This window comes from Salmo trutta, chromosome 27, assembly GCF_901001165.1.
Source record: "Salmo trutta chromosome 27, fSalTru1.1, whole genome shotgun sequence".
Classification (NCBI taxonomy): Eukaryota; Metazoa; Chordata; class Actinopteri; order Salmoniformes; family Salmonidae; genus Salmo; species Salmo trutta.
Window position 1 is genome coordinate 37,995,457 of NC_042983.1, and position 27,500 is coordinate 38,022,956.

At 44.8% G+C, this 27,500-nt stretch overlaps 1 protein-coding gene across 8 annotated transcripts in view; it reads right to left on the reverse strand.

Moving 5' to 3' along the window:
* The window catches only part of pdlim5a (PDZ and LIM domain 5a), a 137,271-nt gene that overhangs the window by 13,816 nt on the left and 95,955 nt on the right, over positions 1 to 27,500 (reverse strand). For 4 of the 8 annotated variants that reach the window (XM_029717977.1, XM_029717982.1, XM_029717976.1 and 1 more), the window contains 4 exons: positions 18,110 to 18,400; positions 17,252 to 17,398; positions 15,186 to 15,263; positions 12,469 to 12,590 (listed from right to left, as the gene is read on the reverse strand). In XM_029717977.1, coding sequence (XP_029573837.1) covers positions 12,469 to 12,590; positions 15,186 to 15,263; positions 17,252 to 17,398; positions 18,110 to 18,400 — 638 coding nt within the window. The remainder of the gene's footprint in view (positions 1 to 12,468; positions 12,591 to 15,185; positions 15,264 to 17,251; positions 17,399 to 18,109; positions 18,401 to 27,500) is intronic. The other 4 variants (XM_029717980.1, XM_029717978.1, XM_029717979.1 and 1 more) reach the window with 4 other exon arrangements.

Below are 27,500 nucleotides of genomic sequence, written 5' to 3' on the forward strand. Positions count from 1 at the left end.
CAGTAGTTCTTCAGGACTCGACAACTCTAGTGGCGCCTGTAAGTCAGTAGTTCTTCGGGACTAGACAACTCTAGTGGCACCTGTATGTCAGTAGTTCTTCGGGACTAGACAACTCTAGTGGCGCCTGTAAGTCAGTAGTTCTTCGGGACTAGACAACTCTAGTGGCACCTGTATGTCAGTAGTTCTTCAGGACTAGACAACTCTAGTGGCACAGTGCTTGCTGGATTACTGCGTGAACTAGGTCTTTGTTGGCACAGGTCCGAAGCAGCATAGTGTTCATGATAAACCTAGTGGGAATGAGGTTGAGACTGGGGCTGGGGATAGAGTTGGGCTGGGGATAGAGTTGGGCTGGGGATAGAGTTGGTCTGGGGCTGGGGATAGAGTTGGGCTGGGGCTGGGGATAGAGTTGGTCTGGGGCTGGGGATAGAGTTGGTCTGGGGCTGGGGATAGAGTTAGTCTGGGGCTGGGGATAGAGTTGGTCTGGGGCTGGGGATAGAGTTGGTCTTGGGCTGGGGCTGGGGATAGAGTTGGTCTGGGGCTGGGGATAGAGTTGGTCTGGGGCTGGGAATAGAGTTGGTCTGGGGCTGGGGATAGAGTTGGGCTGGGGCTGGGGATAGAGTTGGTCTGGGGCTGGGGATAGAGTTGGTCTGGGGATAGAGTTGGTCTGGGGCTGGGGATAGAGTTGGTCTGGGGCTGGGGATAGAGTTGGTCTGGGGCTGGGGATAGAGTTGGTCTGGGGCTGGGAATAGAGTTGGTCTGGGGCTGGGGATAGAGTTGGTCTGGGACTGGGGATAGAGTTGGTCTGGGGCTGGGGATAGAGTTGGTCTGGGGCTGGGGATAGAGTTGGTCTGGGACTGGGGATAGAGTTGGGCTGGGGCTGGGGATAGAGTTGGTCTGGGGCTGGGGATAGAGTTGGTCTGGGACTGGGGATAGAGTTGGTCTGGGGCTGGGGATAGAGTTGGTCTGGGACTGGGGATAGAGTTGGGCTGGGGCTGGGGATAGAGTTGGTCTGGGGCTGGGGATAGAGTTGGTCTGGGACTGGGGATAGAGTTGGTCTGGGGCTGGGGATAGAGTTGGTCTGGGGCTGGGGATAGAGTTGGTCTGGGACTGGGGATAGAGTTGGTCTGGGGCTGGGGATAGAGTTGGTCTGGGGCTGGGGATAGAGTTGGTCTGGGGCTGGGGATAGAGTTGGTCTGGGGCTGGGGATAGAGTTGGTCTGGGGCTGGGAATAGAGTTGGTCTGGGACTGGGGATAGAGTTGGTCTGGGGCTGGGGATAGAGTTGGTCTGGGGCTGGGGATAGAGTTGGTCTGGGACTGGGGATAGAGTTGGTCTGGGACTGGGGATAGAGTTGGTCTGGGGCTGGGGCTCTAACCTTTATTCACAGCTCCCCCAGTAAATATTTTTTTTTCTTATGGAGTGGAGCGTATACATCTTCAACGGAGGAGAAAAGGCAAAGCGGGCCAGCAAGCCTGGCTTTAATGGGATTAATGGAAAAATATGTCACGCTTAGCCCATGGAAAATAACACTCTTTTCTCACTAACAGACCGCAACAGAATTCACTTCAGCCTCAGTAAATCACCATTTCACACTATAAGATTTCAAACCAAACATTTCTGTAAAAGGATAAAACCATATGAGTCAATCAAAATATCTAACACACCAGATTTAATTTGATTCATGTTAAACTATTTTCAGTTTAATGTGCATGCCATTAACTCCACTATGAAAGAAGCTTCATGCACCTTGCTCTGATTAACTTCTTCATTCAAAGAAAACAAATATATACATTCGTACATACAGGCATACCACTGTTGGAAGTGGATGCTTTACTCTGTATATTAAATATACAAAAATATATATACAGTACCAGTCAAAAGTTTGGACACACCTACCTCATTCCAGGGTTTATATTTATTTTTTCTATTTTGTACATTGTAGAATAATAGTGAAGACATCAAAACTATGAAATAACACATGTGGAATCATGTAGTAACCAAAAAAATGTTAAACAAATCAAAATATATTTATATTTGAGATTCTTCAAAGTAGCAACCCTTTGCCATGATGACAGCTTTGCACATGCTTGGCATTCTCTCAACCAGCTTCATGAGGTAGTCACCTGAAAAGCATTTCAATTAACAGGTGTGTTTTGTTAAAAGTGAATTTATTTCCTTCTTAATGCATTTTTCTTCTTTTACCTTTATTTAACTAGGCAAGTCAGTTAAGAACAAATTCTTATTTTCAATGACGGCCTAGGAACAGTGGGTTAACTACCTTGTTCAGGGGCAGAACAACAGATTTTTACCTTGTCAGCTCAGGGATTTGATCTTGCAACCTTCCGATTACTAGTCCAACGCTCTAATCACTAAGCTACCTGCCGCCCCCTGCCGCCCACATTTGAGCCAATCAGTTGTTGTGAGGTAGGGGTGGTATACAGAAGATAGCCCTATTTGGTAAAAGACCAAGTCCATATTAAGGCAAGAACAGCTCAAAAAAGCAAAGAGAAATGACAGTCCATCATTACTTTAAGACATGAAGGTCAGTCAATCAGGAACATTTCAAGAACTTTGAAAGTTTCTTCAAGTGCAGTCACAAAAACCATCAAGCGCTATGATGAAACTGGCTCTCATGAGGACCACCACAGGAAAGGAAGACCCAGAGTTACCTCTGCTGCAGGAGGATAAGTTAATTACAGTTACTAGCCTCAGAAATTACAGCCCAAATAAATGCTTCACAGAGTTCAAGCAACAGACACATCTCAACATCAACTGTTCAGAGGAGACTGCGTGAATCAGGCCTTCATGGTTGAATTGCTGCAAGGAAACCACTACTAAAGGACATCAATAATAAGAAGATACTTGCTTGGGCCTAGAAACACGAGCAATGGACATTAGACCGGTGGTAATCTGTCCTTTGGTCTGACGAGTGCAAATGTAAGATTTTTGGTCCCAGCCGCCATGTCTTTGTGAGACACAGTGTGGGTGAAAGGATGATATTCGCATGTGTGGTTCCCACCATGAAGCATAGAGGAGGTGTGTTGGTGTGATGGTGCTTTGCTGGTCAAATCAAATCAAATTGTATTGGTCACATACACATGGTTAGCAGATGTTAATGTGAGTGTAGTGAAATGCTTGTGCTTCTAGTTACAACCGTGCAGTAATATTTAACAAGTAATCTAACAATTTCACAACAACTACCTTATACACACAAGTGTAAAGGAATGAATAAGAATATGTACATATAATATATGGATGAGCAATGGCTGAACGGCATAGGCAAGATGCAGTAGATGGTATAGAGTACAGTATATACATATGAGATGAGTAATTTAGGGTATGTTAACATTATATAAAGTGCCATTGTTTAAAGTGACTTGTGATACATTTTTTACATCCAATTTTTTATTATTTAAGTGGCCAGAGATTTGAATCAGTATGTTGGCAGCAACCACTCAATGTTAGTGATGGTTGTTTAACAGTCTGATGGCCTTGAGATAGAAGCTGTTTTTCAGTCTCTCGGTCCCAGCTTTCATGCACCTGTACTGACCTCGCCTTCTGGATGATAGCGGGGTGAACAGGCAGTGGCTCGGGTGGTTGTTGTCCTTGATGATCTTTTTGGCCTTCCTGTGACATCGGGTGGTGTAGGTGTCCTGGAGGGCAGGTAGTTTGCACCCGGTGATGCGTTGTGCAGACCTCACTACCCTCTGGAGAGCCTTGCGGTTGTGGGCGGAGCAGTTGACGTACCAGGCAGTGATACAGCCCGACAGGATGCTCTCAATTGTGCATCTGTAAAAGTTTGTGAGTGTTTTCGGTGACAAGTCAAATTTCTTCAGCCTCCTGAGGTTGAAGAAGCGCCTTTGCGCCTTCTTCACCACGCTGTCTGTGTGGGTGGACCATTTCAGTTTGTCCGTGATGTATACGCTGAGGAACTTAAAACTTTCCACCTTCTCCACTACTGTCCCGTTGATGTGGATAGGGGGGTGCTACCTCTGCTGTTTCCTGAAGTCCACGATCATCTCCTTTGTTTTGTTGATGTTGAGTGTGACGTTATTTTCCTGACACCACACTCCGAGGGTCCTCACCTCCTCCCTGTAGGCCGTCTTGTCGTTGTTGGTAATCAAGCCTACCCCTGTAGTGTCGTCTGCAAACTTGATGATTGAGTTGGAGGCGTGCATGGTCACGCAGTCATGGGTGAACAGGGAGTACAGGAGAGGGCTGAGAACGCACCCTTGTGGGTAATCAAGCCTACCCCCGATGATCAGCGGGGTGGAGATGTTGTTACCTATCCTCACCACCTGGGGGCAGCCCATCAGAAAGTCCAAGACCCAGTTGCACAAGGCGGAGTCGAGACCCAGGGTCTCGAGCTTACAGTTTTTCTCAATTGCTAAAACTCTAAAACCCATTGGCTGAACAAAGTTCTCAGTTGCCTGGACTCATTTAGCTAATTATGCAGTCTGTTGTCAATACCTTAAACCATTTCACATGGTAAAACACAATTTGCAGATCTCACTTTTCAGCAAAACTCTAAACACATTCTCATTCTCAAAACACATTCTGCACTCTAATGCACATGTCATCCATACTGGTAAACACAAGTGGCAACAATCAAATACAAATAGAGAACACATGTCATTGATTGAACACAACCACTCAAAATGGATTTAACCTGTTTCAAATGATGCGACACAACCAATATAAGCCAGTTCAGAGAGCAAACAGGTTGTTGAAGGTGGGAAGGAGAAAGTCTGAGAATGGATAGAAGAAACAATGTGAGAGGACGAGGACGAGTGCGTATGCGAGGTGGGAGACGAGGAGGAGGAGGGCAAGAAAGAGGAAGAGGAGGACGAAGAGGAAGAGAGAGACAAAGAGTGGAAATATCTGATGAAATTCGAGCAACAGTTATAGACCAAGTTCTTGTCCATGGACTGACAATGAGGGAAGCAGGACTTAGAGTGCAACCCAATTTGAGCCGATTTTCTGTGTCCACCATAGTAAGGACATTCAGAGAAGAGAACAGGTACAGTATACTACTGTATTTTTGTAATTGCAGATTTACTGTACTACACTATATGTAGCTGTTTCAATAGACATTTGTAAAGTTAATCACTGTATGTATTGTACTGCATGAATATGTTTTGTAACTGCACAACTACTTTTTGTAGAATTGCAAGGCTGCCACATGCAGGTGCAAGGACAGCTATATTCACTCGGGAGCAAGAGGCCGTTATAGTTGGCATGGTCCTTCAAGATAATGCAATACGACTCAGAGAAATCCAGGAACGAGTGATACAAGACAACACACACTTCCAGGGAATCGACAGTGTGAGCATTTCCACAATTGACCGTGTCCTCCATCATAACAGGATGCGAATGAAACAAGTATACAGAGTACCTTTTGAGCGCAACTCACCAAGGGTGAAAGAACTGCGAGCTCAGTATGTGCAAGTAAGTGTACATTAAGAAACATTTACTGTAATCCAGATTGTCTACAGTACTAACACATACTATGTGAATGACATTACTCTTCAGTACATACAATGTATGTGAATCAGAAGTGCATACAGTAGGCCTAATTGTACTCTACAGTATAGCACTGTCTCTGTACGACTTACAAAATCCTACATACAGTATATTGTATTTCTACACAGACAATATTTGACTTGGAATCCTTGGACAGACCCCATGAGTTCATCTTTGTCGATGAAGCAGGCTTCAATCTAACAAAGAGGAGAAGGAGAGGCCGAAATATGATTGGACAGCGGGCCATTGTTGAAGTCCCTGGTCAACGAGGTGGCAATGTCACAATCTGTGCTGCTATCAGCAACCATGGTGTTCTACATCACCATGTTACACTCGGGCCATATAACACCCAGCACCTTCTAACATTTATTGCCAATCTAAGATATATTTTATTTGAGCATCAGGTTCAAGAGCAGCAGGGTCAAGAGCTAAATGAGAATCCCATTCCCACCTATGTGATAGTGTGGGACAATGTCAGTTTCCACCGAGCTGCTCAGGTAAGGGAATGGTTTAACATCAATGGGCAGTTTATGAACTTGTACCTCCCTCCATACTCGCTTTCCTGAATCCGATTGAGGAGTTTTTCTCCTCTTGGAGATGGAAAGTGTATGATAGACAACCCTACACCAGAGTAAATCTGCTGCAAGCCATGGATTTAGCCTGTGGTGATATAGGTGAGGAATCATGTCAGGGCTGGATACGGCACACAAGAGGCTTCTTCGCCCGTTGCCTCAGGAGGGACAATATTGCTTGTGATGTCGACGAAGTGCTCTGGCCTGACCCAGCCCAAAGACAAGAAGAAGCACATTGATCACATGTTTATTCCTTTGATTTTTGTCCCTTTTAGTATTGTATACTGTAGTACAGTGCATTGTAGGCTGTATACTGTACAATGGACAAATTGTATGGCCCTGAACATTGTGCTTTCCATTTATTAACAGTACTGACTGCTCAATAGATTTTGACTGGTTGCAGGTTCATATCAACAAAGAACAAGAGTTACAGTATCACAGAGACAAAGGACAAGTTTGTGAGATGCAGGGTACAGTACTGTATAAATAGGGGTACAAGGAGGAGGAAGAACAAAAAACAAAATTGCAAAGAGCAAAGCAGAGTAGTAATTTCTGATCAATGTTGAGCTACTATGATAGAACCTGTTTTCGTTCATCAAAAGACAATGACGGAAAAATATGAATATTTTTTTCGATTAAAAATGTACCTCTCCCTGAGAATTGTATGTTTTGAACAATGTGTTTTCTATTTTTCGGGTGTATTGTTTACTGACTGCTTGAGAGCGTATATCATTTTGATCACTTTGTTTATGATTTGAGAACAGTGTTTGATTTTGAACACAGGTAAAGCTGTTTTGAGGCGAATGTTCCATTTTGCGAGAGGAGTCAGAGGTTATGTAAATAGTGCTTGAAGATGAGGTTTTGTGTTTAATGTTTTCAGGAAATGGAGCAAGGTTTCAGAAATTGTGTTTTAGCAATTGAGAAAAACTGTAATGACGAGTTTGGAGGGTACTATGGTGTTAAATGCTGAGCTGTAATCGATGAACAGCATTCTTACATAGGTATTCCTCTTGTCCAGATGGGTTAGGGCAGTGTGCAGTGTGATTGCAATTGCGTCGTCTGTGGACCTATTGGGGCAGTAAGCAAATTGGAGTGGGTCTAGGTTGTCAGGTAGGGTGGAGGTGATATGATCCTTGACTAGTCTCTCAAAGCACTTCATGATGATGGAAGTGAGTGCTACGGGGCGATAGTCATTTAGCTCAGTTACCTTAGCTTTCTTGGGAACAGGTACAATGTTGGCCCTCTTGAAGCATGTGGGAACAGCAGAATGGGATAGGGATTGATTGAATATGTCCATAAGCACACCAGCCAGCTGGTCTGCACATGCTCTGAGGACACGGCTAGGGATGCTGTCTGGGCCGGCAGCCTTGTGAGGGTTAACACGTTTAAACGTTTTACTCACATTGGCTGCGGTGAAGGAGAACCTGCAGGTATTGGTAGGGTGCCGTGTCAGTGGCACTATATTGTCCTCAAAGCGAGCAAAGAAGTTGTTTAATTTGTCTCGAGGCAAGACGTTGATGTCCGCTACTTGGCTGGTTTTTTTTTTGTATTCCGTGATTGATTATAGATCCTGCCACATACGTCTCGTGTTTGAGCTGTTGAATTGCGACTCTACTTTGTCTCTATACTGACACTTAGCTTGTTTGATTGCCTTGCAGAGGGAATAGCTACACTGTATTCGGTCATGTTTCCGGTCGCCTTGCCATGATTAAAAGCAGTGGTTGGTGCTTTCAGTTTTGCGTGAATGCTGCCATCAATCCATGGTTTCTGGTTGGGGAAGGTTTTAATAGTCACCGTGGGTACAACATCACCAATGCACTTGCTAATAAACTTACTCAGCGAATCAGCGTATACATCAATGTTGTTGTCTGAGGCTATATGGAACATATCCCAGTCCACGTGATTGAAGCAATCTTGAAGCGTGGAATCAGATTGGTCGGACCAGTGTTGAACAGACATGAGCACGGGCGATTCCTGTTTTAGTTTCTTTCTATAGGCTGGGAGCAACAAAATGGAGTCATGGTCAGATTTGCCGAAAGGAGGGTGAGCGAGGGCTTTGTATGCGTTGCGGAAGTTAGAGTAGCAATGATCCAGAATGCTGCCAGCCCGGGTCGTGCATTCGATATGCTGATAAAATTTAGGGAGCCTTGTTTTCAGATTAGCTTTGTTAAAATCCCCAGCTAAAATAAATGCAGCCTCAGGATATGTGGCTTCGAGTTTACATAGAGTCCAATGAAGTCCTTTCAGGGCCGTCGAGGTGTCTGCTTGGGGGGGGATATACACGGCTGTGAATATAATCGAAGAGAGGTCTCTTGGTAGATAATGCGGTCAACATTTGATTGTAAGGATTCTAGGTCAGGTGAACAAAAGGACTTGAGTTCCTGTATGTTGTTATGATCACCACACGACTCAACAAGACTCGTTAATCATAAGGCATACACTCCCGCCCTTCTTCTTACCAGAGAGATGTTTGTTTCTGTCGGCGCAATGCGTGAGGAAACCGGGTGGCTATACTGACTCTGATAACGTATCCTGAGTGACCCATGTTTCCGTGAAATAGAGAATGTTACAATCTCTGAGGTCTCTCTAAAAGGCAACCCTTGCTCGAATTTTGTCTACCTTGTTGTCAAGAGACTGGACATTGGCGAGTAGTATAGTCGGGAGCGATAAGTGATGTGCCCGTCTACGGAGCCTGACCAGAAGACCGCTCCGTCTGCCCATTCTGCGGCGCCGTTGTTTTGGGTCGCCTACTGGGATCCAATCCATTGTCCTGGGTGGTGGTCCAAACAGAGGATCCGCTTCGGGAAAGTCGTATTCCTGGTCGTAATGTTGGTAAGTTGACGTTGCTCTTATATCCAATAGTTCTTCCCGGCTGTATGTAATAAGACTTAAGATTTCCTGGGGTAACAGCGTAAGAAATAATACATAAAAAAACAAAATACTGCATAGTTTCTTAAGAACGCGAAGCGAGGCGACCATCTCCGTCAGCGCCATGTTGAAGACGGAGACACTGGTGGTGACACTGTCTGTGATTTATTTAGAATTCAAGGCACACTTAACCAGCATGGCTAACACAGCATTCTGCAGTGATACACCATCCCATCTGGTTTGCGCTTTGTGGGACTATCATTTGTTTTTCAACAGGACAATGACCCAACACACCTCTAGGCTGTGTAAGGGCTATTTGACCAAGAAGGAGAGTGATGTAGTGCTGCATCAGATGACCTGGCCTCCACAATCACCCAACCTCAACCCAATTGAGATGGTTTGGGATGAGTTGGACCGCAGAGTGAAGGAAAAGCAGCCAGCAAGTGCCCAGTATATGTGGGAACTCCTTCAAGACTTTTGGAAAAGCGTTCCAGGTGAAGCTGGTTGAGAGAATGCCAAGAGTGTGCAAAGCTGTCATCAAGGCAAAGGGTGGCTACTTTGAAGAATCTAAAATCTGAAATATATTTTACCTTGTTTAACACTTTTTTGGTTACTACATGATTCCATATGTGTTATTTCATAGTTTTGATGTCTTCACTATTAAAAACTAGTAGTAAAAATAAAGAAATACCCTTGAATGAGTAGGTGTTGTCTGTGGACCTATAGGTGTGTCCAAACATTTTGACTGGTACTGTATGTCGCAGTAAATGTGTAAAAACAATAATTCCATACATTTCTCAAGAAATCTATAGATCCAAAGCAGTGGAGGCTGCTGAGGAGAGGACGGCTCATAATAATGTCTGGAATGGAGCGAATGGAATGGAATCAAACACATTGAAACCACGGAAACCACGTGTTTGATGTTCTTAATACCTTTCCACTTATTCCGCTCCAGCCATTACCACGTGCCCGTCCTTCCCAATTGAGGTGCCACCAACCTCCTGTGAGTCACAGTTCTTACACATTTACCATAACATATACACTGAGTATACAAAAAATTAGGAACACCTTCCTAATATTGATTTGCACCCCCTTTCGCCCTCAGAATAGCCTCAATTTGTTGGGGCATGGACTCTATAAAGTGTCGAAAGCTTCCCACAGTTGTGCGAAGTTGGCTGGATGTCCTTTGGGTGGAGGACCATTCTTGATACACACGGGAAACTGTTGAGCGTGAAAAACCCAGCAGCGTTGCAGTTCTTGGCTCACTCAAACCGGTGCGCCTGGCACCTACTACCATACCCCGTTCAAAGGCACTTAAATCTTTTGTCTTGCCCGTTCACCATCTGAATGGCACACATATACAATCCATGTTTCAATTGTTTCAAAGTATAAAAATCCTTCTTTCACCTGTCTCCTCACCCTTCATCTACACTGATTGAAGTGGCTTTCCACTGGATTCACTTGGTCAGTCTTTGTGATGGAAAGAGCAGGTGTTCTTAATGTTTTGTACACTCAGCGTATGTGTATTCCACACTATGTTGAGGTAAATATCGGAGTATAATGTTTGTATGGAGGTCAACCCCAATACATGTTCATGCCATCTTAACCAATCAACTGCATTGCATTTTAAAACGACTTTGACTACCACCACCGATTTCCTGTATGCTAGCTATGCTATCACCTTATACTAACAGGAGTTAGCATTTAGCAGTCACTTCTTCTAAACCTGAAAAGGGACAACTTCTAAATGTTATGCAGCGAAAACAGCCAAATATATCCAAATCTGACTTCAGTAACCACATTGTGGGTCTGTTACAATACATCAATCATGACTGATTTGACAAATATACACTTTGTTAGATCAGATTTGTTGAATGTGTGCCCATCTGTTCCACATCGTCTGGATTCCATTGACCTCTTCACCGCATCTGCAGGTACAGCAGAATTATACCATGTCTTTTTGATGTGACATGGAGAACAGTAGCTCCTGATTGGCTCAGCGGTCTAAGGCACTGTGTCTCAGTGCTAGAGGCGTCACTACAGACCCTGGTTCGATTCCAGGCTGTATCACATCCGGCCGTGATTGGGAGTCCCATAGGGCGGCCCACAATTGGCCCAGAGTCGTCTGGGTTTGGCCAGGGTAGGCCGTCATTGTAAATAAGAATTTGTGCTTAACTGACTTGCCTAGTTAAATAAAGTTTTTTTTAAAAAAGCTAGTGCTTTCAGGTGGGCATGTGAGAAATTACTCTAAACCTCCATAGTAACTTACACTAAATGTGATGAACTAACTTGTTGGAAATGTGGAATCCTATGATGGTGCCACATTGAAAGTCACTGAGCTCTTCAGTAAGGCCATTCTACTGTCAATGTTTGTCTATGGAGATTGCATGGCTGTGTGCTTGATTTTATAATCCTGTCAGCAACGGGTGTGGCAGAAATAGCAGAATTCACTCATTTAAAAGTGTGTCCACATATAGTACACATCCACTCACACTCAGCTTGCACACTCACACCCACTCACACCCACTCACTCAGTTTACACACACACACACACACACACACACCCTCACTCAGTTTACACACACACACCCACTCACACAGCTTGCACACACACACCCACTCACTCAGTTTACACACACACACCCACTCACTCAGTTTACACACACACACCCACTCACTCAGCTTACACACACACACGCCCACTCACACAGTTTACACACACACACTCACACAGCTTACACACACAGACCCACTCACACAGCTACATACACACACACACACACACGCACATAGCTTACACACACACCCACTCACACAGCTTACACACACACACCCACTCACACAGCTTACACACACACACACACACACACACACACACACACACACACACACACACACACACACACTCACACAGTTTACACACACACACCCACTCACCCAGCTTACACACACACACACACACACACACACACACACTCACACAGTTTACACACACACACCCACTCACCGAGCTTACACACACACACACACACACACACACACACACACACACACACACACACACACACACACACACACACACACACACACACACACACACACACACTCACACAGTTTACACACACCCACTCACTCAGCTTACACACACACACCCACTCACACAGTTTACACACACACACACACACACACACACACAGTTTACACACACACACCCACTCACCCAGCTTACACACACACACACACACACACACACACACACACACACACACACACACACACACACACACACACACACACACAGACACAGTTTACACACACACACCCACTCACCGAGCTTACACACACACACACACACACACACACACACACACACACACACACACACACTCACACAGTTTACACACACCCACTCACTCAGCTTACACACACACACACACACACACACACACACACACACACACACACACACACACACACACACACACACACACACACACACACACTCACACAGTTCACCCTGAGTGGTGGTAAAGGTGATGGAGTTGTTGGGGCTGCCAGCAGGTCCTTTGGTCATGGTCTTGACCTCAGACGACATGTGAGAACTGGTCTCTGGCTCCTCCACCTCCTCACTGCAAGGAAACATGGAAGAGGGGGTTAGTCATAACAGTCTGCCTTACACCTAACTCCAAGTCCTCCTGACTTCACAGTCTGGAATGGCTCCATGCTGTTGTAGGCAAGATGTGTCAATAATGAAGAGGGGCTGTGCTTTTTACTGATTGGTTCTCCTCCGTCTCTTTCTCACTCAAACACCCACAGGCACACAACGCCCCCGAGCGTCGCCCTCTTCCAATACAACTGTTGGATTTTCAAATACAAACAACGAAAGGTATCAAGCCCTCGGGGAGAAGAAAAAAAGGATGGAGAGAACCAACCGAAGCTCAGACCAACTTCTGTGTGAATACTGCACTAACAACAGACTCGTATCCAGACCAGCGTGTCACAGCTGTCCCTCTTTGTGTACTACAATAGTCATACCAGCTCACACACACCACGTTTCCACTATGCACAGCTCTAGGATCAGTTTCCCTCTCCGACAATCCTAACATTAAGCATTAGTGGGGAAAATGTTAAACTGACCCAAGATCAGTGTCTAGGGGTAACTTCACCCTACTAGTAGCACCATTACAACATCATACTTCTATCTGCCGTTTTTTAGCGTTAATTGATCACCAGAAAAAATATATATTTTTAGTGTCCATAACTATAGTACACTACATTTGGTTCACTCGGAAGTAGACGAGGTTCCCACTTCACATCAAGACACATCCAAGAACACCAGAGTGCTGACGGAGAGGAGACACAGCTCTTACCTCCTAATGTCTTGTGCAGGCCTCTAATCTGCCTGATGACCCATTAAATGAGTCGTCTATGAAGGGTCGCTGTGTGTGAGGAACTCAGATACTTGGGTGGGCCCCAAAAAAAGGCACATTGAATGCTACAGCCATGATGTACAGTAGTGCCATGCCAACTGCTGAAGTTGCTGAAGCTGGATCTCTAGTCTGTCTCCACCATGTCTGCTTATGGCTCCCCGAGGAGCTGAGTGTTATGGCAACAACGGCCGCCTTGGTTACGGAGATGAGGAGGTCGGTTGTCCATGGCGACTCAGCACTTGTGTATGGAGCTGGCATCACACCAAAGGAGCTGCTACTGTATGTTACCAGCTGCCCTGGCTCTGTATTGACACACTTCATTGAAACGCTGAAGCCAGCTCCACCATGGAATGATCCCTGTACAGCTGAACTGTAATGTGTAGTGTGAAGTTTCCCCTAGATGCTGATCTTGGGTCAGTTCAGCATTTCCCCCACTACTGGTTAAGGTTAGGATTGGGGGAAGGGAAGATCAAAATCAAATCAAATCAAATCAAATGTTATTTGTCACATGCGCCGAATACAACAGGTGTAGTAGACCTTACAGTGAAACGCTGACTTACAAGCACTTAACCAACAATTCAGTTTTAAGAAAAAAATAAGTGTTAAGTAAAAAAATAAAAATGACAGTAGCAAATAATTAAAGAGCAGCAGTAAAATAACAGTAGCGAGGCTATATACAGGGGGTACCGGTACAGAGTGAATGTGGAGGATATATACAGAGGGTACCGGTACAGAGTGAATGTGGAGGCTATATACAGAGGGTACCGGAACAGAGTCAATGTGGAGACTATATACAGGGGGTACCGGTACAGAGTCAATGTGGAGACTATATACAGGGGGGTACCGGTACAGAGTCAATGTGCGGGGGCACCGGTTAGTTGAGGTAATTGAGGTAATATGTACATGTAGGTAGAGGTAAAGGGACTATAAATAGATAATAAACAGAGAGTAGCAGAAGCTTAAAAGAGGGCGGGGGGGCAACGCAAATAGTCTGGGTGGCCATTTGATGAGCTGATCAGGAGTCTTATGGCTTGGGGAGTAGAAGCTAAGAAGTCTTTTGGACCTAGACTTGGTGCTCCGGTACTGCTTGCCGTGTGGTAGGGAGAACAGTCTATGACTAGGGTGGCTGGAGTATTTGACAATTTTTAGGGCCTTCCTCTGACACCGCCTGGTAAAGAGGTCCTGGATGGCAAGAAGCTTGGCCCCAGTGATGTACTGGGCCGTACACACTACCCTCTGTAGTGCCTTGCGGTCGGAGGCCGAGCAGTTGCCATACCAGGCAGTGATGCAACCAGTCGGGATGCTGTCAGTGGTGCAGCTGTAGAACTTTTTGAGGATCTGAGGACCCATGCCAAATTTTTTCAGTCTCCTGAGGGGGAACAGGCTTTGTTGTGCCCTCTTCACGACTGTCTTGGTGTGTTTGGACCATGATAGTTTATTGGTGATGTGGACACCAAGGAACTTGAAGCTCTCAACCTGCTCCACTACAGCCCCTTCGATGAAAATGGGGGCGTGCTCAGTCCTCCGTTTCCTGTAGTCCACAATCATCTCGGATTCTAGATCAGTACCTAAGGGGAAAGCTTGACCCCGGACGTACTGTAGTGCTTGGACCTTTTTGCATCCTCGGCCTGAACCACACAATGTCCCCCTCATTGTTCAAATGATGTCTGATGTGCACTTCTGTGTAGATACACTAAGGAGAGGATTTACAGAGAAAATACTGTAACACACGCATACTAGCGCGTACATACACTAACTTTGTTATATTCATACACAATTCAATTCCATGTTTACCTAAAGATATAGACAGCATTGACAGGAGAGGAGAGGTTGGGGTCACCCAGATCAGTGACTGATTGGTGCCAGGAGACTCTTGGACAGAGAAAGAAGGGAGGATGAGGAATGAAAGAGAGAAACAGGAATTAAAAGGAAGATGAGGGGTGAAACAGTGATGACCCACCACAGTGGGTTAAATGATGGTTATTCACCATGGTTACCTATTGGGTTAAATGATGGTTATTCACCATGGTTACCTACAGTGGGTTAAATGATGGTTATTCACCATGGTTACCTACAGTGGGTTAAATGATGGTTATTCACCATGGTTACCTATTGGTTTAAATGATGGTTATTCACCATGGTTACCTATTGGGTTAAATGACGGTTATTCACTACGGTTACCTACAGTGGGTTAAATGATGGTTATTCACCATGGTTACCTACAGTGGGTTAAATGATGGTTATTCACCATGGGTACCTATTGGGTTAAATGATGGTTATTCACCATGGTTACCTACAGTGGGTTAGGATATTGTTATTATCTGAGCAACACATTTTCAAATATCTAAGTAGTTACCAACAAGAGGTGACCAATGTATCTCATAAACACATGCCAACTACACAGGACTGTCATTCAATAAGCCAGCAGCATACCACCCTGCATACCACTGCTGGCTTGCTTCTGAAGCTAACCAGGGTTGGTCCTGGTCAGTCCCTAGATGGGAGACCAAATGCTGCTGGAAGTGGTGTTGGAGGGCCAGTAGGAGGCACTCTTTCCTCTGGTCTAAATATCCCAATGCCCCAGGGCAGTAATTGGGGACATTGCCCTGTGTAGGGTGCTGTCTTTCAGATGGGATGTTAAACGGGTGTCCTGACTCTCTGAGGTCGTTAAATATCCCATGGCACTTATTGTAAGAGTAGGGGTGTAACCCCGGTATCCTGGCTAAATTCCCAGTCTGGCCCTCATACCATCACGGCCACCTAATCATCCCCAGTTTACAATTGGCTCCTTCATCTCCTCTCCCCTGTAACTATTCCCCAGGTTGTTGCTGTAAATGAGAACGTGTTCTCAGTCAACTTACCTGGTAAAAAAAAAAGAATTCTAATAACAAAGCTGTCAGATGTCCTCCTGCTACATGCACACATAACATATATGGCAATATACCTACAGATGGACATGTATGAGTGTGGCTATTTCCTGGACAAATGTCAGATCTAATACTGCCACACTTGTTCTAAACACTTCTGTATGCCTACTGTCATGTTTGAACTCAGTGAAAATGTGTCTCATGCCAAATTGTTTCAGCGGGATCATAGCTTGTCTGCAAGGTCCTCTCGGAGACACAACATGGCTGTTGCCATTTGCAGCGTGCTGAGGGAACTCAGCTGTTGTCAAGCAGCTAGCTAGCTACATTTCAGAGGCAGTGGCTTTAAAGTTCAACTCCCATAGACAGCTCTTTGTTGACACTAAGTAGGCTATTCCCAAATGGCACCCTATTCCCTATTTAGTACACTATTTAAAGTAGAAATGGCACCTTATTCCCTATTTAGTACACTATTTAAAGTAGTGCACTATGCAAGGGTGCACTACTTAGTACACTTTAAATAGTATACTAAATAGGGAATAGGGTGCCGTTTGGGAATAGGCGAAGACTCAATCAATTCCAAATGAACCCTTAGCCCCTCATCTGTAGGCGCTCCTGTAGGTCTGAAAGGTTTTCAAAAGGGGTCATATGGTGCTTGATTTTATCTTTAATTTGACCTTGACTAGACCTCTTCTTAAAGGCTGGATGGAATTTCCACCATATTGCTAATATCTATTCGTTCTCTTCTGATCTAACAAGGTCGATATGGAATCGAGGGAAAGAACAGCGTTGTCTCTAGCTGCCTTCCGGTATGTATTTGTTTGTTTTGTTAGATACGGTTGTTAGTTTGTGACCCACGCTATAACATGCCGTCATGGGGAAATTGTGACATAAGTAATCAGTCATCGTTAATGGTTCATGTCAACAGGTCTTCAGTCTACAGGGCAGAGTGAGTGATCGCCATACATTACATCACACGATGATGTCACCCTCTACCTCTTGTTGTTGGGCAGGTGTAAGGCACTAACACTCCGACGCTTCTTCTTCCTCAGGCGGAGGGGCGGAAGGGTGGTGATAGGTGTAATGAGCAAGGCATCCAATAGGGACTGAGAGACCGTCCCATCAGGTGACCTGTGCGGGGTTCTTTTAACGAGGTAGTCATAGAAACACAAGGGGTTGACAGGAGAGGAGAGGACAGGAGAGGACAGGACAGGAAGACATAATAAGGTAAGACAGGAGAGGAGAGGACAGGAGAAGAGAGGGCAGGACAGGACAGGACAGAAGAGGAGAGGACAAAAGAGGAGAGGGGAGGACAGAAGAGGAGAGGACAGGATACAAGAGGAGAGAAGAGGACAGGAAGACATAATAAGATAAGACAGGACAGGAGAGGACAGGACAGAAAAGGAGAGGACAGGAAGACATAATAAGGTAGGACAGGACAGGAGAGGACAGTAAGTCAGGAAGACAGGAAGACAGGGGGACAGGAGGAGGGCATAAGAAGGTAGGACAGGACAGGAGAGGACAGTAAGTCAGGAAGACAGGAAGACAGGGGGACAGGAGGAGGGCATAAGAAGGTAGGACAGGACAGGAGAGGACAGTAAGTCAGGAAGACAGGAAGACAGGGGGACAGGAGGAGGGCATAAGAAGGTAGGATCGACGGGGTGAAGGGAATAGCTAGGACTGATGAATTCAGTTATGAACGCAGATCCACATTTACAATTACTAAAATCAATCAAGAATACATCCTAAATAGAATGCATCTACTATGATCACTAAACCTCAGGTTAGCAACCTTTGCACGCTTGCTCCCATGCACACACACACACACACGCACACGCGCACACTCAGCTTTACCTGGCCTGTAAACCAATAACAGTAGAATGGGACCGTATAGCCAGAGTCGGTGCACTATGGGTGAGGGCCGGTGGGCAGGGACCCCCTCGAGGGAGGAACTCCAGTGGGTTCAACAGGAGCTCTCGCCTGCACCCATAGAACAGAGGAAAGGGGGCAGCAGACTTTACACTGATAAGGACATTGGGATAGAGTAGATTGGTATGATTCCCGTACCTCACTGGCTTTGGGAAGAGTAGTGGCTGTACTGCAGACACAGGAGAAAGATGTGTCAGTGGCTGTACTGGAGAGGAGCTGGGAAGGACACAGAGATAAGAGGATGGATGGATAAGCATACTGTCAATGAAGGGTTTCTTTCCTACTGTATCATTTTTTATACATTTGCAAACATTTCTAAAAACCTGTTTTTGCTTTGTCATTATGGGGTATTGTGTGTAGATTGATGAGGAAAAACATGTATTTAATCCATTTGAATATATGGCTGTAACGTAACAAAATGTGGGAAAAGTAAAGGGGTATACTTTCCTGTATGTATATGCGACCATAATTTTTTTTTTTGATTTGAAGACAAAAGATTAAAGTGCCTTTGAACGGGGTATGGTAGTAGGTGCCAGGCATGCCAGCTGAGTGTCAAGAACTGTAACGCTGCCGGGTTTTTCACGACATCCAGCCAACTTGACACAACTGTGGGAAGAATTGGAGTCAATATGGGCCAGCATCCCTGTGGATCTCTTATGACACGTTGTAGAGTCCATGCCCTGACGAATTGAGGCAAAAGGGGGTGCAACTCAATATTAGGACGGTGTTCCTAATGTTTTGTAAATGGTGTGTATAGACAGTATGGACAGTATATGAATAGAAAAGGTGTGTACAGCAGTAGTTATGTGGGATAAGCCATGACTAGAATACAGTATACACATATGAAGTGGGTAAAATAGTACGTAAACATTATTAAAGTGACCAGTGTTCAATGACTATGTACATAGGGCAGCAGTCTCTAAGGTGCAGAGTAGAGTACCGGGTGGTAGCCGGCTAGAAACAGTCACTAAGGTTCAGGGCAGGGTACTGAGCGAGGCATGTAACAGTCACTAAGGTTCAGGGCAGGGTACTGATGGAGGCTAGTAACAGTGACTAAGGTTCATGGCAGGGTACTGATGGAGGCTAGTAACAGTCACTAAGGTTCAGGGCAGGGTACTGATGGAGGCTAGTAACAGTCACTAAGGTACAGGGCAGGGTACTGATGGAGGCTAGTAACAGTGACTAAGGTTCAGGGCAGGGTACTGGTGGAGGCTAGTAACAGTCACTAAGGTTCAGGGCAGGGTACTGGTGGAGGCTAGTAACAGTCACTAAGGTTCAGGGCAGGGTACTGGTGGAGGCTAGTAACAGTCACTAAGGTTCAGGGCAGGGTACTGATGGAGGCTAGTAACAGTGACTAAGGTTCAGGGCAGGGTACTGGTGGAGGCTAGTAACAGTCACTAAGGTTCAGGGCAGGGTACTGGTGGAGGCTAGTAACAGTCACTAAGGTTCAGGGCAGGGTACTGGTGGAGGCTAGTAACAGTCACTAAGGTTCAGGGCAGGGTACTGATGGAGGCTAGTAACAGTGACTAAGGTTCAGGGCAGGGTACTGGTGGAGGCTAGTAACAGTGACTAAGGTTCAGGGTACTGGGTGGAGGCTAGTAACAGTGACAGGGTACTGGGCAGGGTACTGATGGAGGCTAGTAACAGTGACTAAGGTTCAGGGCAGGGTACTGGGGGAGGCTAGTAACAGTGACTAAGGTTCAGGGCAGGGTACTGGAGGAGGCTAGTAACAATCACTAAGGTTCAGGGCAGGGTACTGGGGGAGGCTAGTAACAGTCTCTAAGGTTCAGGGCAGGGTACTGGGGGAGGCTAGTAACAGTGACTAAGGTTCAGGGCAGGGTACTGGGGGGAGGCTAGTAACAGTGACTAAGGTTCAGGGCAGGGTACTGGGAGAGGCTAGTAACAGTGACAGGGTACTGGGCAGGGTACTGATGGAGGCTAGTAACAGTCACTAAGGTTCAGGGCAGGGTACTCCGGGAGGCTAGTAACAGTCTCTAAGGTACAGGGCAGGGTACTGATGGAGGCTTGTAACAGTCACTAAGGTTCAGGGCAGGGTACTGATGGAGGCTAGTAACAGTGACTAAGGTTCAGGGCAGGGTACTGGTGGAGGCTAGTAACAGTGACTAAAGTTCAGGGCAGGGTACTGGGGGGAGGCTAGTAACAGTGACTAAGGTTCAGGGCAGGGTACTGGGGGGAGGCTAGTAACAGTGACAGGGTACTGGGCAGGGTACTGGGGGAGGCTAGTAACAGTGACTAAGGTTCAGGGCAGGGTACTGGTGGAGGCTAGTAACAGTGACTAAGGTTCAGGGCAGGGTACTGGGGGAGGCTAGTAACAGTGACTAAGGTTCAGGGCAGGGTACTGGGTGGAGACTAGTAACAGTGACAGGGTACTGGGCAGGGTACTGATGGAGGCTAGTAACAGTGACAGGGTACTGGGCGGAGGCAGGATAGTGGTGACTGTTTAACAGTCTGATGGCCTGGAGATAGAAGCTGCTTATCAGTCTCTCTGTTCCAGCTTTGATGACCTGTACGGTCTTTTCCTTCTAGATGGTAGCGACTTGACCAGGCAGTGGCTCCGGAGGCTGAGGTCCTTCATTATTATCCAGAAAGCCAAACTGATCCTAGATCAGCACTCACTACTAATCTGAGACGCACTATGTCAATTTGTAAGTCGCTCTGGATAAGAGCGTCTACTAAATGACGTAAATGTAAAATGTAAATGTCTCTGCAGTGTTAACCGGGGGTGGATAACAGTTCTAAACTGTCATTTTGTTACAGGGGGTTGATACTTTAACCCCAGTGTTTTCTAGAGCTGTGGTCCAAGGCCTTACTAACGCCCTGCATCAATGTTCATTGAGAAAGTCTCACTAAAGCCCTGGACCAAGGCTAAACCAATCACATGTTTCTGCTGTTCTGACCTCACCTGGTCAACCTTCCAATGGGAGGAAAATACTGAATGGTGCTTGCTGACTGAGGGCTTTTTATGATCAATTTCATAATAATTTGTTTAGCTTTTTTGTACCTGCGCATAGGTGAGAGAGGAGACGTATGTTTTTGGTCTGTAGTAGAGGAGTAGTCATTGTGATGGACATCACTAGCTTCCCAATCCAACCCAATGGCTTGAATCTCTCCTAGGTCACCATCGCCCACTAGTGGTGTCATAAGGGAACTGCTAGAGGAATGAATCTCTCCTAGGTCACCATCGCCCACTAGTGGTGTCATAAGGGAACTGCTAGAGGAATGAATCTCTCCTAGGTCACCATCGCCCACTAGTGGTGTCATAAGGGAACTGCTAGAGGAATGAATCTCTCCTAAGTCACCATCGCTCACTAGTGGTGTCATAAGGGAACTGCTAGAGGAATGAATCTCTCCTAGGTCACCATCGCTCACTAGTGGTGTCATAAGGGAACTGCTAGAGGAATGAATCTCTCCTAGGTCACCATCGCCCACTAGTGGTGTCATAAGGGAACTGCTAGAGGAATGAATCTCTCCTAAGTCACCATCGCTCACTAGTGGTGTCATAAGGAAACTGCTAGAGGAATGAATCTCTCCTAGGTCACCATCGCTCACTAGTGGTGTCATAAGGGAACTGCTAGAGGAATGAATCTCTCCTAGGTCACCATCGCCCACTAGTGGTGTCATAAGGGAACTGCTAGAGGAATGAATCTCTCCTAGGTCACCATCGCTCACTAGTGGTGTCATAAGGGAACTGCTAGAGGAATGAATCTCTCCTAGGTCACCATCGCTCACTAGTGGTGTCATAAGGGAACTGCTAGAGGAATGAATCTCTCCTAGGTCACCATCGCTCACTAGTGGTGTCATAAGGGAACTGCTAGAGGAATGAAAAAGTTGTGGAACATGATAGAGCCACATACCCTGATCATAACATTTGTGCTTCACCATTGCATATGTATATATAAAATCATCAAATACAATTTTATTTGTCACATGTTTTGTAAATAACAGGTGTAGACTAACAGTGAAATGCTTACTTGTGGGTCCTTTTCCAACAACGCAGAGTTAAAAATAAAGATACAAAAATATACATACAGTACCAGTCAAAAGATTGGACACACCCACTCATTCAAAGGTTTTCTTTATTTTTACTATTTTCTACATTGTAGAATAATAATGCAGACATCAACACTATGAAATAACACATATGGAATCATGTACTGTAGGTAGGGGTAAAGTGACTAGGCAACAGGATATATGATAGACTGAGCTTTAACAGCAGCGTATGTGTGAGAAAGTGTGTGTGTGTGGCATTAGTATACGTGTGTGCATGTTGTGTGTGTCTGTTGACGTATGCTGTGTGTGTGTATGTCTATGTGTGTGTTGGGGTGTCAGTGTAAGTGTGTGAGTCCAGTGTGTGTGCATAGAGTCAGTGCCGGAGAGTTAAAAAAGGGTAAATGCATGTAGTCTGGGTAACCATAACAGTTGTGGCGCCACCTGCTGTATTATTTGTGCAACTGCATCTCTGTGAACATGATCACGCAGCATCCAGCCAAAGAGTTGTTAAACTATGATGGAGGTATGTATCGTGCTCCATGCTGCACCCAGTGTTTTCCCTTTTAAAAAGATATCTGATGTATGTTAGGCTGAAAACAATATTGTTTTATAATCACTATCGATGTTGACATGTTATGTGATAGTGTTACAGAGTTGTGTCCTGTATTTACAATTTTATGGACATTTACAAAGTTAGCACATTGCTGTACGCTAAAGGCTAGCTAGCGTCTGTCCTGTACTTTCCTTGCTAATGAGGTTAGTCACCTCGTGAAGTGTACATTTATTTTTATTTCATGTCACTCAGATAGTGTTGTGTGTATGTCTGCAGAATAAACTGTGAAAGAGAACAGCACTGTGTCCTTTGTCGATGAGCGATATGAGAGCCGTTACAGGTGCAGCGGTAGAACATGTGCTGACCACATCGCTCGCGTTGCATAATAAATTTAAACATACATGTTAATCAATTATTGCACCCACACTGCTCGCGAGCACGAACGAGCATCTGCGTTGCCAAGCGCTAAAATAGAAGTCAGTTCTATTTGTGACGCTGAATGCGGGGCAAATCCTGCCTCTCCCATCTCCTCATTGGTTTATAGAAGCAGATATCCATGTGCCATCTCCTCATTGGTTATACCCACGTGGGTGATTGAAAGATGAATGAAAGTTAGATGCCAATCGCCATATAACGTCCAAAGAAAAAAAGGCCTGTAAGGAAGACAGATGACTAGAAACGATTCTGTTGACCGTTTTATGTGTAGATTAATTGTTGGAGTAGAGGTCCAGGTGCATTTTAGGTAAAATAGCAGCTTAATGTTTATATCCCAGGACAAATTAGCTAGCAAGAGCAAGCTAGCAACAGCAAGCTAGCTAAATAGGACAAATAAGCTAGCAACTGCAAGCTAGCCAGCTAAATTCAAATCAAATTGTATTAGTCACATGTGCCGAATACAATAGGTGTAGACCTTACAGTGAAATGCTTACTTATGAGCCCCTAAGCAACAATGTGGTTAAAAATGTCAAATTAAAAATGAATACAGATAAGAATAAGAAATAAAATGAACAAGTAATTAACCTGTCTGGGCAAGGCGGCAGTATTTTCACGCCCGAATGAAAAACGTACCCAATTTAAACAGGTTACTACTCTGGAATATGCATATTATTAGTAGATTTGGATAGAAAACACTCTGAAGTTTCTAAAACTGTTTGAATGGTGTCTGTGAGTATAACAGAACTCATATGGCAGGCAAAAACCTGAGAAAAAGTCAACCAGGAAGTGGAGGATCTGAGAATTGTAGTTCTTCTTTCTAGTCCCTTTCAAAACTACAGTATCCGTGGGGTTACGTTGCACTTCCTAAGGCTTCCATTGGCTGTCTAAAGCCTTCAGAAAGTGGTTTGAGCATTCTCCTGTCACTGGGCAGATAATAGGAGCTCAGTTTCTGAGTGGACTGCCTGGCAACAAATGGATTGAATATGCGCAGTTACACGAGCGCGCCGTTCCTTCTTTTTCTCCTTGAATGAATATGCTATTGTCCGGTTTGAATATTATCGCAATTTTACGTTAAAAATACCATAAAGATTGATTTTAAACAGCGTTTGACATGCTTCTAAGTACGGTAATGGAACATGTTGGATTATTTGGAACAAAAACAACATTTCTTGTGGAAGTAGCAGTCCTGGGAGTGCATTCTGATGAAGATCAGCAAAGGTAAGAGAATATTTCTAATACAAATTCTGAGTTTAGGTTGCCCTGAACTTGGCGGGTGTCTGTATAGCTCGCCGTAATGGCTGAGCTATGTACTCAGAATATTGAAAGATGTGCTTTCTCCGTAAAGCTATTTTAAAATCTGACACAGCGGTTGCATCCAGGAGTAGTCTATCTATAATTCTTTAAATAATTGTTATATATTTTGTCAACGTTTATGATGAGTATTTTTGTAAATTGATGTGGTCATTCACCGATAGTTTTGGTGGGAATACATTTTCTGAACATCACGCGCCAATGTAAAATGCTGTTTTTAGATATAAATATGAAATTTATCAAACAAAACATACATGTATTGTGTAACATAATGTCCTAGGAGTGTCATCTGATGAAGATCGTCAAAGGTTAGTGCTTCATTTAGCTGTGTTTTGGGTTTTATTGACACATGTCCTTGCTTGCTTCAGCTGTAAAGACTTTTTGAAATCGGACAATGTGGTTAGATTAACGAGAAGTTTCTTTAAAATGGTGTAAAATAGTTGTATGTTTGAGAAAGTTGAATTATGACATTTTGTTGTTTTTTGAATTTTCCACCCTGATATTTCACTGGCTGTGTCCCGCAGGTACCTAGCCCATAAAAGTTAACTTCATTTAGCTGTGTTTTGGGTTTTATTGACACTGGCTGTGTCCCACACAACAACAGAGAGTAGCACGGTGCAAAAGAGGGGGGGGGGGGGGGACAATGCAAATAGTCTGGGTAGCCATTTGATTAGATGTTTAGGAGTTTTATTTATTGGGGGTAGAAGCTGTTTAGAAGCCTCTTGGCCTTAGACTTGGTGCTCCGGTACCACTTGCCGTGCGGTAGCAGAGAAAAAAGTCTATGACTAGGGTGGCTGGAGTCTTTGACAATTTTTAGGGCCTTCCTCTGACACCGCCTGGTATAGAGGTCCTGGATGGCAGGGAGCTTGGCCCCAGTGATGTACTGGGCTGTTTGCACTACCCTCTGTAGTGCCTTGCGGTCGGTATGCTCTTGATGGTGCAGCTGTAGAATCTTTTGTGGATCTGAGGACCCATGCCAAATCTTTTCAGTCTCCTGAGGGGGAATAGGTTTTGTTGTGCCCTCTTCACGAATGTCTTGGTGTGCTTGGACCATGTTAGTTTGTTGGTGATGTGGACACCAAGGAACTAGAAGCTCTCAACCTGCTCCACTACAGCCCCATCGATGAGAATGGGGGTTTGCTCGGTCCTCTTTTTCCTGTAGTCCACAATCATCTCCTTTGTCTTGATCACGTTGAGGGAGAGGTTGTTGTCCTGGCAACACAGGGCCAGGTCCCTGACCTCCTCCCTATATGCTGTCTCGTCGTTGTCGGTGATCAGCCCTACCACTGTTGTGTCATCGGCAAACTTTATGGTGGTGTTGGAGTCGTGCCTGGCCGTGCAGTCGTGAGTGAACAAGGAGTACAGGAGGGGACTGAGCACGCACCCCTGAGGGGCCCCTGTGTTGAGGATCAGCATGGTGGATGTGTTGTTACCTACCCTTACCACCTGGGGGTGGCCCGTCAGGATATCCAGGATACAGTTGCAGAGGGAGGTGTTTAGTCCCAGGGTCCTTAGCTTATTGATGAGCTTTGAGGGCATTATGGTGTTATGGTGTTATGGCATTATGGTATTGAGGGGACTATGGTGGTCTGCTTAAAACATGTTGGTATTACAGACTCGGACAGGGAGAGGTTGAAAATGTCAGCGAAGACACTTGCCAGTTCGTCAGCGCATGCTCGCAGTACACGTCCTGCTAATCCATCTGGCCCTGCGGCCTTGTGAATGTTGACCTGTTTAAAGGTCTTACTCACATCGGCTGCGGAACAGCTGGTGCTCTCATGCATGTTTCAGTGCCATTTGCCTCGAAGCGAGCAATGAAGTAGTTTAGCTTGTCTGGTAGGCAATAAATGTTTAAGGCTTTTCGACCTGTCCCCAAACTAATATAATTGGTACAGAGTTTGTTTTGATATTTAAACCTGCGTGTCGTGATCGCGTTTGTGTGGGGGGACAAATATCAATTAGCACACGATGGTAATAGTAAAATAAATAGTAAAATAAAGAAAAACCCTGGAATGAGTAGGTGTGTCCAAACTTTTGACTGGTACTGTACATACCCAAAAATGCTAACCACCTTTGTTATTGTAATGGTGAGCGGTAAGCATTTTGGGGGGGTGGGGGGGGTTATGATATTTGTGCGTCTGTAACTTTCTCACTTATCATTATTCATATTTCATTCAGGATTATCCGTAATCATGGTAGCATCCACATTAATGTAGAAGTGTTTAGAAACATATTATATTCTTATTTACAATAAAAGTGACTCCAAAATGGCAAAATACATTATTTACCATTCATTTCTATTGGGGACAAAATTATCTGAAACAACCATAACAAACAGCAAATGCATTCAACAAATGTGTAGAAGTCACCAGCTTGATGTAATCATTGGTTCTATGAATATGGGACCAAATACTAATCTTTTTATTACTTTAATACACATATTGGTGAATTTTGTCCCAATACTTTTGGTCCCCTAAAATGGGGGGACTATATACAAAAAGTTCTGTAATTTCTAAACTGTTTACCCGATATGGATGACAATACATTAAAATTAAAGCTGTAAGTCTACACTTTACCCTCATAGTCATTGTATAATTTCAAATCCAAAGTGCTGGAGTACAGAGCCAAAATAACAAAAATGTGTCACTGTCCCAATACTTTTGGAGCTCACTGTAGGTCCACAATGGGACAGTGCAGAGTGAGGAGTCGAAAGGTCAAAGGTGAAAAAGTCAGCAGTCAGAGAGTGGATGAGTGTGAGTGTGACTGTGCCTGACCTGGCCATCTATAATGGGAGAACTATTGTCAGAGAGAAGAAGAAGATAGAAAGGGAGACAGGGAAAGGGGGAAAGGAAGGCTTTATTGAAACATCATGACAACCCGTGATGACATCACATTCCAAGCACATAACAGAAGTTGAGGCTAATATACCCTGTACATAATGTAATGTATTAAAGAGATGTTCCGGTACATTTGTATACTTTTTAGCCAGTAGTTCTGAAAGTAGCG